This window comes from Lactuca sativa, chromosome 7 (assembly GCF_002870075.4).
Source record: "Lactuca sativa cultivar Salinas chromosome 7, Lsat_Salinas_v11, whole genome shotgun sequence".
NCBI classification, from domain to species: Eukaryota; Viridiplantae; Streptophyta; class Magnoliopsida; order Asterales; family Asteraceae; genus Lactuca; species Lactuca sativa.
This window is the reverse complement of record NC_056629.2, coordinates 13,442,967-13,459,210: the sequence shown is the minus strand read 5'-3', so window position 1 is coordinate 13,459,210 and position 16,244 is coordinate 13,442,967. Positions and strand designations below refer to the sequence as shown.

General features: G+C 33.7%; 2 protein-coding genes across 2 annotated transcripts; both read left to right on the top strand.

Annotated features, from left to right (window-relative positions):
• Positions 1-1,414: 1,414 nt before the first annotated feature.
• LOC111906053 (probable 2-oxoglutarate-dependent dioxygenase AOP1) lies at positions 1,415-2,921 on the top strand. The gene is made up of 3 exons (XM_023901788.2): positions 1,415-1,791; positions 1,957-2,278; positions 2,363-2,921. Exons 1-3 carry the CDS (start codon positions 1,415-1,417, stop codon positions 2,606-2,608), a joined length of 945 nt encoding a protein of 314 aa, XP_023757556.1. The 3' UTR covers positions 2,609-2,921.
• A 5,001-nt stretch (positions 2,922-7,922) lies between these two features.
• LOC128127196 (uncharacterized) lies at positions 7,923-12,035 on the top strand. The gene is made up of 8 exons (XM_052765621.1): positions 7,923-8,228; positions 8,308-8,394; positions 8,488-8,640; positions 8,709-8,943; positions 9,023-9,624; positions 9,712-9,897; positions 11,868-11,937; positions 12,025-12,035. Exons 1-8 carry the CDS (start codon positions 7,923-7,925, stop codon positions 12,033-12,035), a joined length of 1,650 nt encoding a protein of 549 aa, XP_052621581.1.
• Positions 12,036-16,244: the final 4,209 nt, after the last annotated feature.

Genomic DNA, 16,244 nt, shown 5'->3' with positions numbered 1-16,244 from the left:
GTTTTAACCAAAAAAATCAGGGGGGTTGTGCCCCCTCGCCCTAATAATTAATAAAGCTTTGCCCATGCACACAGAGTCATCTAGGTGGAAATAGTCGTCGGTATAGGTCCGTTGAAAATGATTTTCGAAAAAAATTAAGTTTTATTAAATACATGTGGCGACGAGATGTCGTCAGGATAAGTATAGCGACGACTTGTCGTCGGTATAGATACCAACCATAGCGACGACATGTCATCGACACAGGTTTGTATCAGTCGTCGAGATAGATTTTTCAGGCGGATTGTTATGTGGCTTGCTGACAAGTTGTTGAGATAATTTTCTGATAACTACATCGTTTTTGTTTTCCAAATCATGGAATAAAACTAAATGGAAGTTACGTCTGTCGTAACCTATACCCTCGTCGGGTAGGTTTTCAGAAGACCGCAAAAAATTTCGTCGCTCCCACTGAATCGGTGGCGACGACATATCATCAGCACAACTCTTCAAGTCAAACAAATTTGGTCAAAGTTGATAAAATCTAGCGACGACATGTCGTCGGCATACCCATACTTTGTCAAGTTAGGTATCATTGCCATAGGTAGTTATTCTTGTAGTGAACACTGAGGATCCTCAAAAATTTAACAGCTGGAAAAGGACCAAATTATTGTAAACTAATTATTTATACTGACATTTTGGTATGGAAACAGCGTTAAGAAACGGTCGAAACTTGTAATTTACTCAATTATTTCAAATTTTAATCATTCCATGCAGTATAATTACCTAAATCTCGAATTTGATACGAAGTCATTATAAAGTTTCATATATCTGAGACGAAGGGGTAACCAAGTATCAAAATTTACTATTTACCAGGATACATAAGCTTTGATTTGTGTTGAAATCTAATGACGATATGTCAATGCAATGTTCAATTAATGTCTTTTAATGTGTAATAATTTTGGGAAATGTTCACAGAAAAAGGAATGAACTGAAATATTTCCTCCACCATACTTTAGAAATCGTTCGGTTATGCATCTGATCTATTTCATAACAGAGAACATCTGATCTATGAAAAACCATGATTTCCGTCAATGTATTTTCGGGTTGAGGGAAATGTTAGTTGAAATGAAGCTATCATATATATACGTCAGCAAAAGTGTGACACTACAAGAAACATTGTATCCAATAATAAAGAATCCTTTGAAATAAATAAATAATAATAATAAAACGAAGTCAAGCTTAATTTCAGGGACTTAAAGAATATATATAGCATCTCTCATTAACCACGTCTTTCTTTATATATAGACTTCATCAGTATAACGGCTTAAGGTATTACCTGAAACAAGTCTTCCATTAGATTCTCTCTCTCTCTCTCTCTCTCTCTCTCTCTCTCTCTCTCTCTCTCTCTCTCTCTCTCTCTCTCTCTCTCTCTCTCATCATGGGCTTTCTTGTACAACCCAAGATTCCTGTGATTGACATGGTAGATATGAAACAAAGCACATCTAGTAGTTCCAGCTGGTCTTCGGCATGCAGTGAAGTGAGGCATGCACTTGAAGAATATGGTTGTTTTTTGGTCGTTTGCGACACTGTTACTAAGGAAGCCCGTAGGGAAGTATTTGATGCCTTAGAAACCCTATTTGATCTTCCGCTGGAAACTAAAATAAAAAACACTTCCGATAAGGCTTACCATGGCTATGTAGGCCAAATCCCGTTTCTTCCACTGTTAGAAAGCATGGGAATTGAGCATGCTACTAGTGTTAATGCTGTTAATAACTTCACAAATGTTATGTGGCCCTCTGGAAACGACAATTTCTGGTAATTATTATGTAGTTAATGCTATAAAAAATATATGCATGCATCCATATTGTTATCTAAATAAAAGACAACAAGAAGAAACTTTATTTTGACGAAAAAATTAACCTTGGTTTTCCATGCAGTGGGTTACGTACTAATCCTTTCTTTTGGTTTTCTTATGATCAGTAGAATGATTCAGTCATATGCAAAACTAGTTTCTGAAATTGAACAAAGCGTTAGGAAGATGGCGTTTGAAAGCTATGGAGTGCATAGGTACCATGAATCCTACAATGAATCCGTGACATATCTTCTCAGAGTAATGAAATACAAACCCCCAAATGGAGGCGAGACAAAAATGGGTTCCATATCTCACACGGACAAGACATTCATATCCATACTCAACCAAAACCAAGTGAAGGGATTAGAGGTTAAATACAAGGACAACAACTGGATCCATGTGGAGTATCCTCCTTCATCTTTCTTGGTCATGGCAGGTGATGCATTCAAGGTAAGATCATTATCCCTATGAAATCCAACACTTCTCTTAATTAGAAGGTACATATACGTGATACATTAAGTGTTATATGCATAGGCATGGAGTAATGACAGAGTGCACTCTCCTTATCATCGAGTAGTCATGGAAGGGCATGCATATAGATACTCAATAGGGTTATTTACATACCACAAAGGGATCATATCAGTACCAGAAGAGTTAGTTGATGAGGAGCACTCGAGAAAATTCAAGTCATTTGATCATTTTGGATATCTTGACTTCTACGACAACGACTCATTGTTTGAGCAAGAATACTGTCACATTAAATCATATTGTGGGGTGTGATACATCGGTTTTACTTTTGAACGACGCTTCAACAAGTTTGTCAATTAGCTTTGTCTTTTACGATATATGTTGTGCATAATGAATGTATGTCTTGTAGGGGTCTGCGCAGTGCGGTTTGGTACGGTTTATAGTTAAAACCGCAAACTGCACTGCATATACGGTTTGAGAATTTTAGAAACCGCAAACCGCACCATGAAAACTTTAAACGTTGTTGTACGGTGTGGTTTAGTACTACGGGCCGTTTGTACGGTTTAAATGCGGTTTGATTAGTTTTTCAACATTATGCTACCGGCTGTTCTATTTCATAAATCGTACGGTGTAATTATTCTTTCAGGACAATTATAAATAATTAAATTAGTTAAAAGTTATGACATAGTTATGCATGAATTGTACAATTAACTAATAAACGTAGATCTATGTGTATATATTAATCTTAAAGAAGTATTCCATCTTAATTTCTAAACTAAATTTAACAGTGAATCAATTGAGTTGTGGGTTTAACAAACAATTTAGTAGTAAAGTGTTTATATATGTTCATGAATAGTTTTATATATTAACTTTCAAGAATGAATGTTATGAAGTGCAAATCATAAAAATCTATGTCAAAATTATACTGATATATAACGTGGTGCAGTTTGAACCGTACTTCTATAAATATAAACCATAAACCGCACCATATAATGCAGTTTAGAAAAGTTACAAACCGTAAACCGCACCGTCACCGTCCAAAACCGCATTATGCGGTGCGGTGTGGTGAATGCAGACAGTTTGTGCGGTTTATGTGGTTTATTGCACACCCCTAGTGTCTTGTACGTACTTCGATCAATTATAATATGACGTATTAAAGGCTGATGATCACATTAATATCGAGAGTCGGACCTCAAAATATGGCATTTATATATTATCTCGTTTCTAAAAGTAAACAAATAAGTTTTTTTTTTCTGTGAAATGGAAATGGTAAGAATTTATCGACAAAAAATGTTCCATCGCTAATTTGCCGCAAATTAAACCCCTTAGCGATGTAACAGCGACGAATTACTAAAATCACATGTCTTTTTCCTCATGGCACTCGCCAATCGCTTGCAAAAAAATTGACGTCTCCTATTTTTTTTATTCCCAACTTTTCCTTCTTTTTCAGTTCCCTCGTTTTATTTTCATTCCCCTTTTTTTCCATGCCCCGTTTTATTTTCATTCTCTGATTTCTTCCCAAAGCTATAAACCATTTCTTCCCAAAACCCTAATCGAACCTCTGTCGATTCGAATCCCTCCTCCGCCTGAAAATCACTTCCACCACCGTCCACCTGCATCGCCCATCTTTAAAGTATGCTTGAAGAGTATTGGAAAACCTCATAAATCACATCCTCGTTGGCATTCATCTCGGTCCGACGGTCTACATTTTTGACTCTATGTTTCCTTACAACGCCATTTGATCTGTCGGTTCATCCTCTCTTATAAAGTAGAGCAAATCTAAATTTGTCTTCATTGACTTCAAATTTTGTTTTCTAGTAGCAAGCAAGTTCCATATCCATGTATCTCTCTTACTTATATTACATTTTTAGCTCAAATCACAACTCTTTTTATAAGATCTACATTCCTTAAGTTCTTAATTTTGGTTATCTTAGGGTTTTTTCGTTGTTTATATACATTTTGTTTTTGTTATTACAGTTTAAAACCCTTGGTATCTAGATGTTTTTTATGATGTTTTACCTTTAGTCAATGAGATATTTCATATTGATTATCATCTTGAGTCTAATTTCTACTTCTTGATGATCGTAATATTATGGATTACATAAATAAGCATATGAGTTCTTTCCTAGATTTAAACTGATACAAATTTGGTACAAGGTGTATGCCTTTGACAAAGAGCTCAATTTCAAAATGAGCGTCAATCACGATTTCCAGAATGTTTGGATCTATTATCAGTATTTTTTTTTAATACTCTTGTATTCTTTATTCCTATCTTCTTTCTAGGATTCATGTTTGAATTTTAGGTTAAGGATATAGCTATTGAGTTAAAGCTTTGTTCATATTGTGTGATATTTAAAGAGTTAACATCTCATCGTCCATAGAGAGCAATTATCATTTAAGTATCTCAATATTTGAATAATATGACCAGTAGAAATCTTGTTCCTTGTTTCAGGATCCAATTATAAGTATAATTTTGGAGTCAAGAACTCATGTAGTGGACAATGGGTCGGAGGGAATGCATTCAAGGAAAGGTATCAAATAGTTTATGTATTTTAAGCAACTTTGTTAGATTAAGCTATAGATTGATATTCCAAAGATTCATAGTTTATGCATGTTTGGTAATTTTTTATGGATTTCATCTTAGTCTTACCCAAACTAGTTTTCTAAAAGATGTTGTGTCTTTAGTTTGTTACTTCTTACAAACTGCATCATTATGCCTAATCCAGGTTTTCTTTATTTCCATGCTTTATGACACTTCAAACTATGATTCCACATGAAGGTACACATATTTTTCTCTTAATGAAAGTAAATTTAGATTCTATGAATCATACATTGTAATTAATTGATTACATCCTCTCTTTAGACTAATCATGGATCCTAGAACTGACATATACGAACCATCATATGGGACAATATATGGTTGTCAAAATGTAAACATTAATCTAAATTACATGCTTAAAAGTATGTTTCTTGCTTCAGAGATCAGGCCATTTAAACAAGGAAGATATCAAGAAGATAATCATAAGGTTGGTAGCTTGATATCATGTTCATTTTCATATTATGCCCTTCCATGTTAAAGGTGTGTTTTATTATTATTATTTTTTTTGTGTTCTAAAGGGGTAGCCATCGTGCTTTAGCATCTGTTAATGTGATGCAAAGAACCCCAGAGATCATTTTCCAAATACTTATGTATGTTGGTTCTTCAAGATCATAGTAAGTATAAAGTTTTTTTTTTAATTGTAATTTCTTTAAGCACTTTAAAGTGTCAATTCTTTTATTCTTGCATATGGGACTTCTTTCTTCATAAGGGTAGTGATTTAAAAACATTGATAGTGATTTGTTTCCTTGGTATGAAATATGAATCACTCATAATAATGTTTATGGTCATATAACATCATTATTATATAATCACCCTAATTTACACAGATATTAAATGAATATATTTACTATTACATCTTTACTAGAAGAGTGAGGAAAAGAGGACATACGGTTAGAATTTCTCCATTTAATGTCTTATTTTTTTTATTAATATGTTTTGTCAAGTTCTTTTCTCTTGGATATAAGTGTAGGGTCCTTTTCTTGATTACAGTAATTCTTTATCATCCTATACTACACAATAAATGTCCCTCTCAAAAATGATTTATGAGAGATTGTGTTAAATGTAAGTTATGATGGATTATTACATCTACAGAAACATTAGTGATAATTATAACTTTGAAGGATATTATTGTAATTTTGCACATAATCTTGTACTTCTTTTACAGGTGGAGGGTATGTGAACTCTTCGGCAAATCAACATAAGCAATCAGTTGTAAGACACATATTTTCCATTGATAGGAAATTTTGGATACCACTCTATGTTTATTTTAATTTTGGGTAAATTACACAGATGGTCCCTGTGGTTTGGGGTAACCTACACGCCTAGTCCCTGAGCAAGATTTTTAACTCGGATGATCCCTAATGATAAAATTTGTAACCCGCCTAGTCCCTCACATAACATTCCGTCTAGTTGCTCCGTTAAAACACCCCACGTGCAAGGCACGCAGGGGCATTTTTGTCTTTTTAATATTCTAGTGTTACCGCCATGTTGTATACGAAGAGGCGATCATTTTGCTCAGTACTCCATCTTTTCGTTCAGAAAACCCAAACAAAAATTTCATAGTCGAGATAAGAAAACCCTAATCGTGATATCTTCGCCTCTGAAACGCAATGGTGTTGTGGCGTATATGTGCAAATATAGAGGAAATCGATGTTGGACGTCGCAACTGTAAGTATTCTTTCACTCCTAATCTTCTATAACTTCGATTTTGTTGAAACCTTATCTGAAGTGGGTTATTTCACAAGGGGGTATCCGACAATCTTTTCCATTAGGTTGTACCATGGTGGAAAGTTCACCAAATTTCTTGGAAGAAAGTACATCAAAGGAAAACAAACATCTGTGGACTTACTCGACATGGATACATTCTCAGTGCACGACATTGATGAAATGATGGAACAGTTAGGCTATGTTGATGAAGGTATACCTTTGTACTATCACTTTAAACGACCTTTTTCAGATTTAGATTTTGGGTTATTTGCTTTGGGTAGTAATCTGGATGTGAGACATCTGGGTACCTTCATTTCCAAGCATAAGTTGATTGAAGTCTATATTGAGCATGGAAAAACCCAATTACATACGTACACAATGTCCCCAAATCAATCAAAAATTCAAATAAAGGAAATTATTGAACCTCCATCATGTTCTCGGAGGTTTTTCTTAGATTGGTATGATACTGGGGAAAAAATGTTGTTGGGGATGCTTCTAAAGAAGCTAATGTAATGGACCTCACTGGAAATGACAATATGGACTTAACTGTTATTGATAATAGGGATAATAATAAGGAAGAAAATCCATGCGCTGAAGTTAAAATTGGGGACAAATTTAAGCACACAAATAAAGTTGAATTTGGGGATGGTAACAAGCATGGAGAGGATCCATGGGATGAATTTGAAAGTAGGGACATGTTTGAGGACATAAACGAAGAAGAATTTGGAAGTGGGGACAACTTTGACGATGATAGTGGTTATGAATCCAATGAGTCCGATGATATAGACTTTTATGTTGACAATGACAACATCTTAGATGATGTAGAAGTTGACCTGAATGATTTCAATGATAACATTGATATGGATGCATAGTGGGTTGGAGGTATGAATGACAATGTGGTACAAGAAGAGAATGAAGTTGGAGAGCTTAATCATGAAGTACTAAATAACGAGGTACTTTTGCCAGGCTCATCTTCGGATGAAGGTCCAGCTGGTCAACGAAAGAAGACCATCAAAGCTATCCAACGAGCTCATGAGAATGATGAAGAAAATGTTGTTGAACCTTTTTATACCCTTCAAACCTTTAATACAGCCCAAGAGTTTAGAGAAAGAGTTAAACTCCATGCTATTGAGACAAGAAAGGAACTTGGTTTTGAAAAGAAATGACAAGAATAGGGTAAGAGTTGTGTGTAGGGGGACAATACCAAAGCTGGGAAACTTAGACAATAGTGGGGAAGGTCAACAAGAAGTCAACAATGAAGATGAAGAGAAGTGCCCGTGGAGCCTCTACGCTAGTAAATAGAAACGTGATATAAACTGGATGGTCAAATCTTACAACAAAGAACATTGTTGTCTCCAAACTCAAAATGTTAAAGCTTGTACTTATAAGTTTCTCGCCAAAAATATTGCAACTCAGGTGGAATCTAACCCAACTATTCCAATTCGTGCCTTACAAGAACAACTGCAACGTGATTACCAAGTGGGACTTTCCAAGATGAAAGTGTTTAGGGCTAGAACTGAAGCTCTCAATCAGGTGCGAGGGGATTATGTTGGTCAGTATGCTCTATTGAGAGATTATGTTCTAGAACTTCAAAAACATAACCCAGACACAACTGTGAAGATTGATGTAGAGAGTGAACCTAATCCAAATGCAAAAACTAGAACTTTCAAGTGCATATACATCTGTCTTAGTCCTTTAAAAAAAGGGATTTGCTGCTAGAAGAAGAGACTTTCTTGGTCTCGATGGTGCTTTTATGAAGGGTCCATACCCAGGACAAATACTTTCCGTTGTGGTAACCTTTTTCATATGAACAACATTTATATTATAAAAAGTTGTATTTTAGGTTATTGATGGTGCTTTAATTGTGAAATTTTTACTTATGTAGGGAATTGATGGTAATAATGGAACATATCCACTGGCTTATGCTGTTGTGGAATCTGAGAGTACCAACTCATGGACTTGGTTTCTAACTTGTCTAGGGGATGATTTGGGTTTAGGAACCAACTCAAATTTTACGTTTATGACAGACAGACAAAAGGTATTAATTCAAATATCAAATTAACACATTATATATCGTATACTTTTAATACATTTTTTCATGTATAGGGAGTGTTACCTGCTATAGCAAAGTTGTTTCCATGCGATGGGCATAGTTATTGTCTTCGTCATATCCATGAAAACATGAAAGCTAATTGGAGGGCAAAGCAATTCAAAGACCTGCTATGGGATTGTGCAAAAGCATCTACTATTCAACAGTTTCAACGATCAATGGAGGAACTTAGAAAACTTAATAATGATGCGTATGAGTGGCTTAAAAACATTCCTCCTCAGCATTTCTCTCGTTCACACTTTATAGTTAGATTTTAATGTTAGATCATTAGTTTGTAACAATGACTGATGCATTATTAATGATTTATCAGGTAGAGCTCATACAGATGCTATGCTTAACAATATGTGTGAATCTCTAAATAACAAGATTGTTGAAGGTCGTGATGTACCAATCATTACATGTTTGGAGTACATTAGAGAGTACTTAATGAAGAAAATTGTAACTGTGCAAAAGGAAATTGATAAAGTTGCAGGTCCCTTGATTCCTATAGCTACCATATGGTTTGGAAAACTGAAGAAAGAGGCTACACAATTAAGGTCTGTTTTATATGGGAATGGGAAATATCAAGTCAGTAAAAATCTTCTAGAACATTTTATGATAGATATGGGCCAACAAACATGTTCATGTAGAAGGTGGGAACTAATATGGATACCATGTGCACATGCAATAACAACTATGTGGGAGATGTTGAAGAACAAAGAAATTGATAAGATACTCAAACATTGGGTCCATCGAACATATTGGATAGAAACATGGAAGAATATGTATTCTTTTACAATTCAGCCAATCAATGGAAGGAACATGTGGGAGAAGTCTACATGCCTTACAACCTTACTTCCTCCAAAACACCATGTGCCTATTGGAAGACCAAAGAAAAAAAGAAGGAGATCTGCCATGGAGGTTGAGGATTTGGTGAAAGGTAACCAATTGTCAAGAGCATAAAAGTCAGTGGCATGTTCTAAGTGTAACAAAAGTGAGCATAATGCAAGGACTTGCAAGGGACAGAAGGCTGATGGTTCTCAAACTTCAAGGAATGTTGGTGGATCACAAACTTTAATGAATGTTGGTGGTGCTGGTTGTGCAAAAGTGAAGGTTGGAAGTGCAAAAGTGAAGGCTGGTGGATCACAAACTTCAAGGAATGTTGGTGGTGCTGGAAGTGCAAAAGTGGAAGATGGAAGTGCAAAGGTGAAGGCAGGTGTTAGCAAAAAAGGGAAAGGTTCCCCATAAATGTGGCTTTTAGGTGCTTATGTATTGTTTTGGTTGATGTTGACAAACATTGTCTTATTTGGAACTAGGTTATATGTTGTCATGGTTATGTTGATTGCTTTTGAAAAACATGGTGTAATTATAGTATCTAGTTTTAGCAATGTACTTTGCTTTTGACAAACAATGTAATCTTTTGATTGCTTTTGGCATTGCTTTTATTTTGGTCATCTGTTTTGCTCATTTTATGGTGATTGCTCATTTTTTGATTGCTTAGTTTTTGACAACAATGTAATCTTTTGATTGCTTTTAGCAATGTCCCAATATACTACACAAATTGTAAAATACAATCAAGTTCAACAAAATATCATTTTCATTAATAAAAGGGTACCCTTGATACAAATAAAATTCATTACAATGCATTGTAAACAACTGCAACTACATTAGTTGATCTTAAAGCTAACACTACAACTTGTAAACAATTATCCCAAAAAACAAAAACCAACTTATTATTAACAATGCCTTCAGATTCGATTTTGGACCTCAAGTTCTTGAATTTGGATTTAGAGCCCTTCATTTTTCATTCCCGCCTCATGACCATGCTTTTCTTCATCTACCCACTTAATAAAGCCAGACCATGGTCCCTGTACTGTCAATAGCTTCGATTAGCACATACACATACTAGGGTTACAATAGAAAATCACCTAAAACAATTACAGCATCATACCTCTAACGGGCAAGCATAAAATGCCCTACCTGGGTTTCTCTTCGTAGTTGAAGTCTGTATAACGCATATCGCACCACAATTGCATTTCAACATGTTTGATCGACTATGAGAAGAAAGGTGGGAGGAGAAGACTACGATTAAGAAAGAAATGAGGGAGGAAGACAAATAAACCATGTTTAAAGACTGGGTGATATGAAAAGACAAAAATACCCCCAGCGTGCTTATCACGTGAAGAGTTTCTAATCACAAAATAGACAGAATGTTAAGTGAGGGACCAAGCGGGTTACGAATTTTACCATTAGGGATCATCCGAGTTAAAAATCTTGCTCAGGGACTAAGCGTGCAGGTTACCCCAAACTACAGGGACCATCCGTGTAATTTACCCTTTAATTTTGATTTCACTTCCATTTTTTCATATAGTGAATCGGCCTATGTATTTTAAAATTTGAGAGAACTTCACATACTCATAAGGAAGAATTTAATGATGATGAGAGATCACCTAAACAAGTAATGTTCTTCCTCATGAAAAAAAAAAATCAAAATGGATGAAGCTTTCTATGTGTGTGTATGTTATAAGTTTATAATTGATAGATAGCAAAAAAAATGGGTAATATTGTTTTATAAGAAAAGATGCAAAAAAGCAAAACTTTTTATGGTGTCCAAGTACTTTCAGAAACAATGTATAAGAGCTTATGTTATAATTAAAGGATTAAATGCAAGAAACAACTAAATGTAAATACATTGCTATTTCTTGCATTTAGCTAATGATCATATAAGGGATCTAGTTACTAAAAGTACATTTTCATATAGGAAGATTTTCCTCAACCTGAGTCACCTCAATACAATCAATCTCACTCATTTACATACAAACCAAATGAAGAAGAAGAAGATAACCACAATGACTCCAATCCCGCAACTGCTACAATTTCAATTTCAAGTTCAGAGTTTAGGTTTTTGTTGATCCATCGACTACTGCCAAGATTCAGTAAGTTCTTTCCCATTTTTTAAATTAAAAGAGAACTCCAATTTTGTAAAAATGTGGTAAAAGTTGACTAGTCGATGACTCTATTTACATGAATGTTTTAGACGGAAAAAACTAAACCAAATCCTCGAAATGATTGATGTCAGGTACTTTTTTAGTTTTATAAAAGAATCTTTTATGGATATAAACTTTAAATAATATGTGCATACTTTTTTTCCCATTTTGTGAGCAATCAACTTTCAGAGTTTGCGATTAGAAAAGGGTACATGGCCTGACCAATCAGAAAAGCAATCAACTTTTAGAGAAAATGAAGGTTAGTTATGTAATTTCCTTTCTAATTAAAAATATTACATCCATTTTTATATAAATGTTAAATATTCTTTTAATTTTGGTGTTGTAGATGGTCAGTAATATTCAACATAAATGTTCAAAGCATCAAATCTCATAAGAGAAACAATTTATGAAGACCAATCTGCAAACACGGTATTATCATTTACTTTTTGGTCAGAATCAGAATTCAGTTCCATTTCAGTCCTCCATTTGGTTTCAACATAAAAGTCTTGCTTCCAACAAAGACACTAATCTAACAAAAAGCAGGAAGACATCAAACAACCAAGTCTCCTTCCATTAAAGGAAAAAGTAAGTGGAATTTGGTACGCCTAATTCCATGGGACTAAACAGGAATCGGAATCCAGTTCCATTCCGATTCTTCTTTTGGATGGAAGATATCAAGCAATGGAAAAGATCTATGCGGAAATGCAAAATATGAGATTAAATTGAGAATTATGGTAGATTATACTTTGAAAACAAATATTAATCAATGTTAAACTTTGATGGATGTTTTTGGTATTTTAATGTTAGTGTTTGGATTGTATAATTATTTGATATGTTTGGTATTTAAATGTTAATGTTTGGTTTGGTATTGTATAATTATTTGATGTTTTGGTAATTTTGTTTTACATTCACTACAAGAAAAAAAAAGATTTGATATTATATATTTGTGAGGAATTAATTACGGAAAGAAAAAAAATCACATCTTAAATTTGCGAGGGATTAGCGACGGAAATAAAAAATAAGATAGAGTTTTGCAAGAGATTAGCAATGGACATATTGTATTAAGTTTTGTCGCTAATGTCCTAAATAACCGTATCAAGTGACCAATTTGCGATGGATTTTCTGTCGCTAAGGTCATCACAAGAAAAATCTGATTCGTCGCTAAAACCCTCATTAAGTCATTAGTCACACTTTAATTGACTATGAAGTAAATTTGTAGTTGATCCGTCGCAAACATTCTTTAGCGACGAATTCATCCGTCTCTAAAACCCTTGTTTCTAGTAGTGTAATTAGGACATGTAAATTAACATTTAGGACATGTAAATTACAATTTTATTCTATCATTTAGCTAAACTAAATACCATACCTAGTATTTTTATGGGAAAACATCACATACCTCTTCTAGATTTAAGGGTATAGCTTTGGATTTGTAATGATTGTCTTTTAGCCTTTATATGCTAATTGTTTTAGTCATTTTGAAGTAGAATAGAAGCTATAAAAACAGCAGCCAAGTATCTATTTTCCCCTTTGTAATTGTCTGTCTTTTATAAAAAGAATCCTCTATTGTCCGACTTCTCTATTCACCATTTCCCCTTTTAGTCCACTGTACCTCAAGAATCATACAAACTGATCCCTTTTTTCTAACAAAAATAAAGTGTCATAGCTTTGGGACCTAGAGATTGCACAACGTTGTTATGTTAGTTATTTTCATAACCAAAACGTAAAACGCGGAAGCATAATATGAAGATCTTTAATCTCGAATCTAATTAAAAGAAAACTTAAACATGAAAGAATGATTACATACCTTTTCCATTGAGATTTTCGGATCTAGAGACTAGGAAGAGTTTTCCAGTTGATCTCAAGAACTCTCTCTAAAATCCCTCAGCAATGAACCATACGAATTTCTTAGTGTAATTTCGTGTGTATTGATTTGCTCCTCATCACATATATTTATAGATGGAGATAAACCCTAATGTGAGAGATGGAAGGGATATTGAGGATCTTGAGTCAAACCGGGAACTCAACCCACAAGGTAAGTAAATATTCTATAAATCGGCCCATCAACAATTTATACTCTTACCATAATAACTTGATTTAATAATATATCGTACATATTTATAAAGTGGTCCCATAATTATCCAACAATCTCCCACTGGACCACGAATATATAAATGTACGTATAACTGTATAAGCGCTTTAATGAATGTTATTATAACATTGGTACCCTTAAACAATCCCGTCCACTAATCATAATAGTATAGGATCAAAGCGGCATTTGTTACAATTTACGTAACTAAACCTATCAATGGTCACATATACATATATAACTAACAACATAGATTAAACATGAAGTGTGGTTTTAAAATCTAAATAGATTTCCAACGAGTTCCTTTTTAACTTGAAGTGAGATCAAACTTCAAATAAGTGCAACTAATAATGGAGTTAACTAAATTCTTAATTCTGTACAGAAAAACATAATTGATCTTAAACAAAACATAAAGCACCATAAAACTCCCACTAAAACCAAATATCACACCAACGTGTGTCGTATGCTCATGAAAGACCTAGGGAGGTAATCCCTTTATGAGCGGATCCGCTTTCATGGAGTTTGTTCATATGTGCTATATATATTTCCATTTTGGACTATTGTGTTAACAGAAGGAAACTTGATGTCAATATGCTTTGACTTAATAGAACTTTTGTTGTTGGAATATAACATTGCTAACTTATTGTCACAACTTTAGTGGTCTTTCAATACCAATAATGTGTAGCCTCGTGACAAATTTCCACAACCATATTCTATGCTACAAATTATGCTGCGATTATGGAAGAAGCTACCGAAGTCTATTCCATGAAGTGGCTCATCATGCTAAAATGTAAAAGTATCCCGATATGGATCAGGAACCATTTTGGCATCTAATAAAATCATATTCTTAATAAAAATGATCTCTAAAACATCTGAAATTCCTATAGTTGAGCATATGGCCTTTTGCTATATATAGATATCTCAAATCCATTTGGTTGCTTTCTTATGATCCAAACTTGAGTTGCATAGATATCTACCCAAAACCAAAAAGATAAATTTACTCCCACTTAATCTGTGATACACAAATCATCTATTGTATTTACCTCAAAACCAAAAGAGATCAAAAAAATTTGATGAAAAATGTGGTACCACGCATAGGATATCCAAAGTTGAGGTTGTTGAGTTTGTGTATTCTGAATAAGAGATTAAATAACATTGTCGATCACTTTTCCATAATTTGCATACTATCGAAAGCAATAATAGGAATCAAGATTGATTCCTCCTTAAAGACAATGTTTTAACCTTCTTTCTCCCCCAAACTCAACATCCTCAAAGAATGTTGCTCTATCCAAAAATGCAAGGCCAATACCCATACAATTGAGAACTAACATAACGCCCTCATTCCATTCCTTAAAGTTAATCTCATTGAGTACATGACTCATAAATGTGATCAATGTTAACATATATAATACCATAATTCAAATATAAGCAAATCTATTTTTATTCTCATTAATCCATAAACTGTAATCAATAAATTCAATTTATGACATTTTTATAAGGTATCAACACAACATTAATATCAAGTCTTTGGACAGTAATACTAACTTGCAAGAGATAACCTTATTTTAGAGATAAACATTGACAATAAATCATGTCAATTAACAAGCCCCTCTTTGGATTGACGTATTAATCACATGGAACCAAAAAATCGCCACATGTTTATCACCACATATATGTTTATTTGGAAAAATACCAGTCTACATTTGGGTCGGCTAATACATGCATTAATAAACATATAAACTATAAATTTTGATAATAAGAATTGACAATATATCATGTCAATTAACAAGCCCCTCTTTGGATTGACTAAATAATGACATGTAACCTAAAAATTGTCACATATTTATCATCAAACATATGTTTATCCGACCAAATATTAACCTACCTTTGGGTCGATTAATATCCGCGTTAATAAACACAAACCATAAAATTTAAATTTTCTGTAAATTAATTTTCACAAAAGATATCACTTTGGCGATATATTGTGTCAATTAATTTACTCTAAAAATAAATAAACATGTCATAATTGTATTTTATTGACAATTAACCTAAAATATTTTAAATGTGTTTACCTTTAGGTCGAACACAGTTCACATAAACAATATCATATAAAACTTTAAGTATTTTTAACCAAATTGATGAAAATAATAGATGTCACATTGGTAACAATATTATACCAATCAAAAAACCAAAAAAAAAATCCCATAATTTTGATACATTGTTTTCAATCATAAAACAACCCATTAGTTTGTTTGTATTACACCCGATAAATGCTAATCATACCATAAAAAACATATCTTGTGACTTCTTAAAAAATCACAACCATAAAAAAGAAAGATATTCACATGATCATGAATAAAATATATCTTGTTGAAAGGAAAGCATATTGTAACGCCCCGTCTCTGGTATGTTGCTTTCGTGGCATTTATTTAGAAGTTTTATTGAGCGACTCGGCGAGTCTATGGCCTGACTCGTCGAGT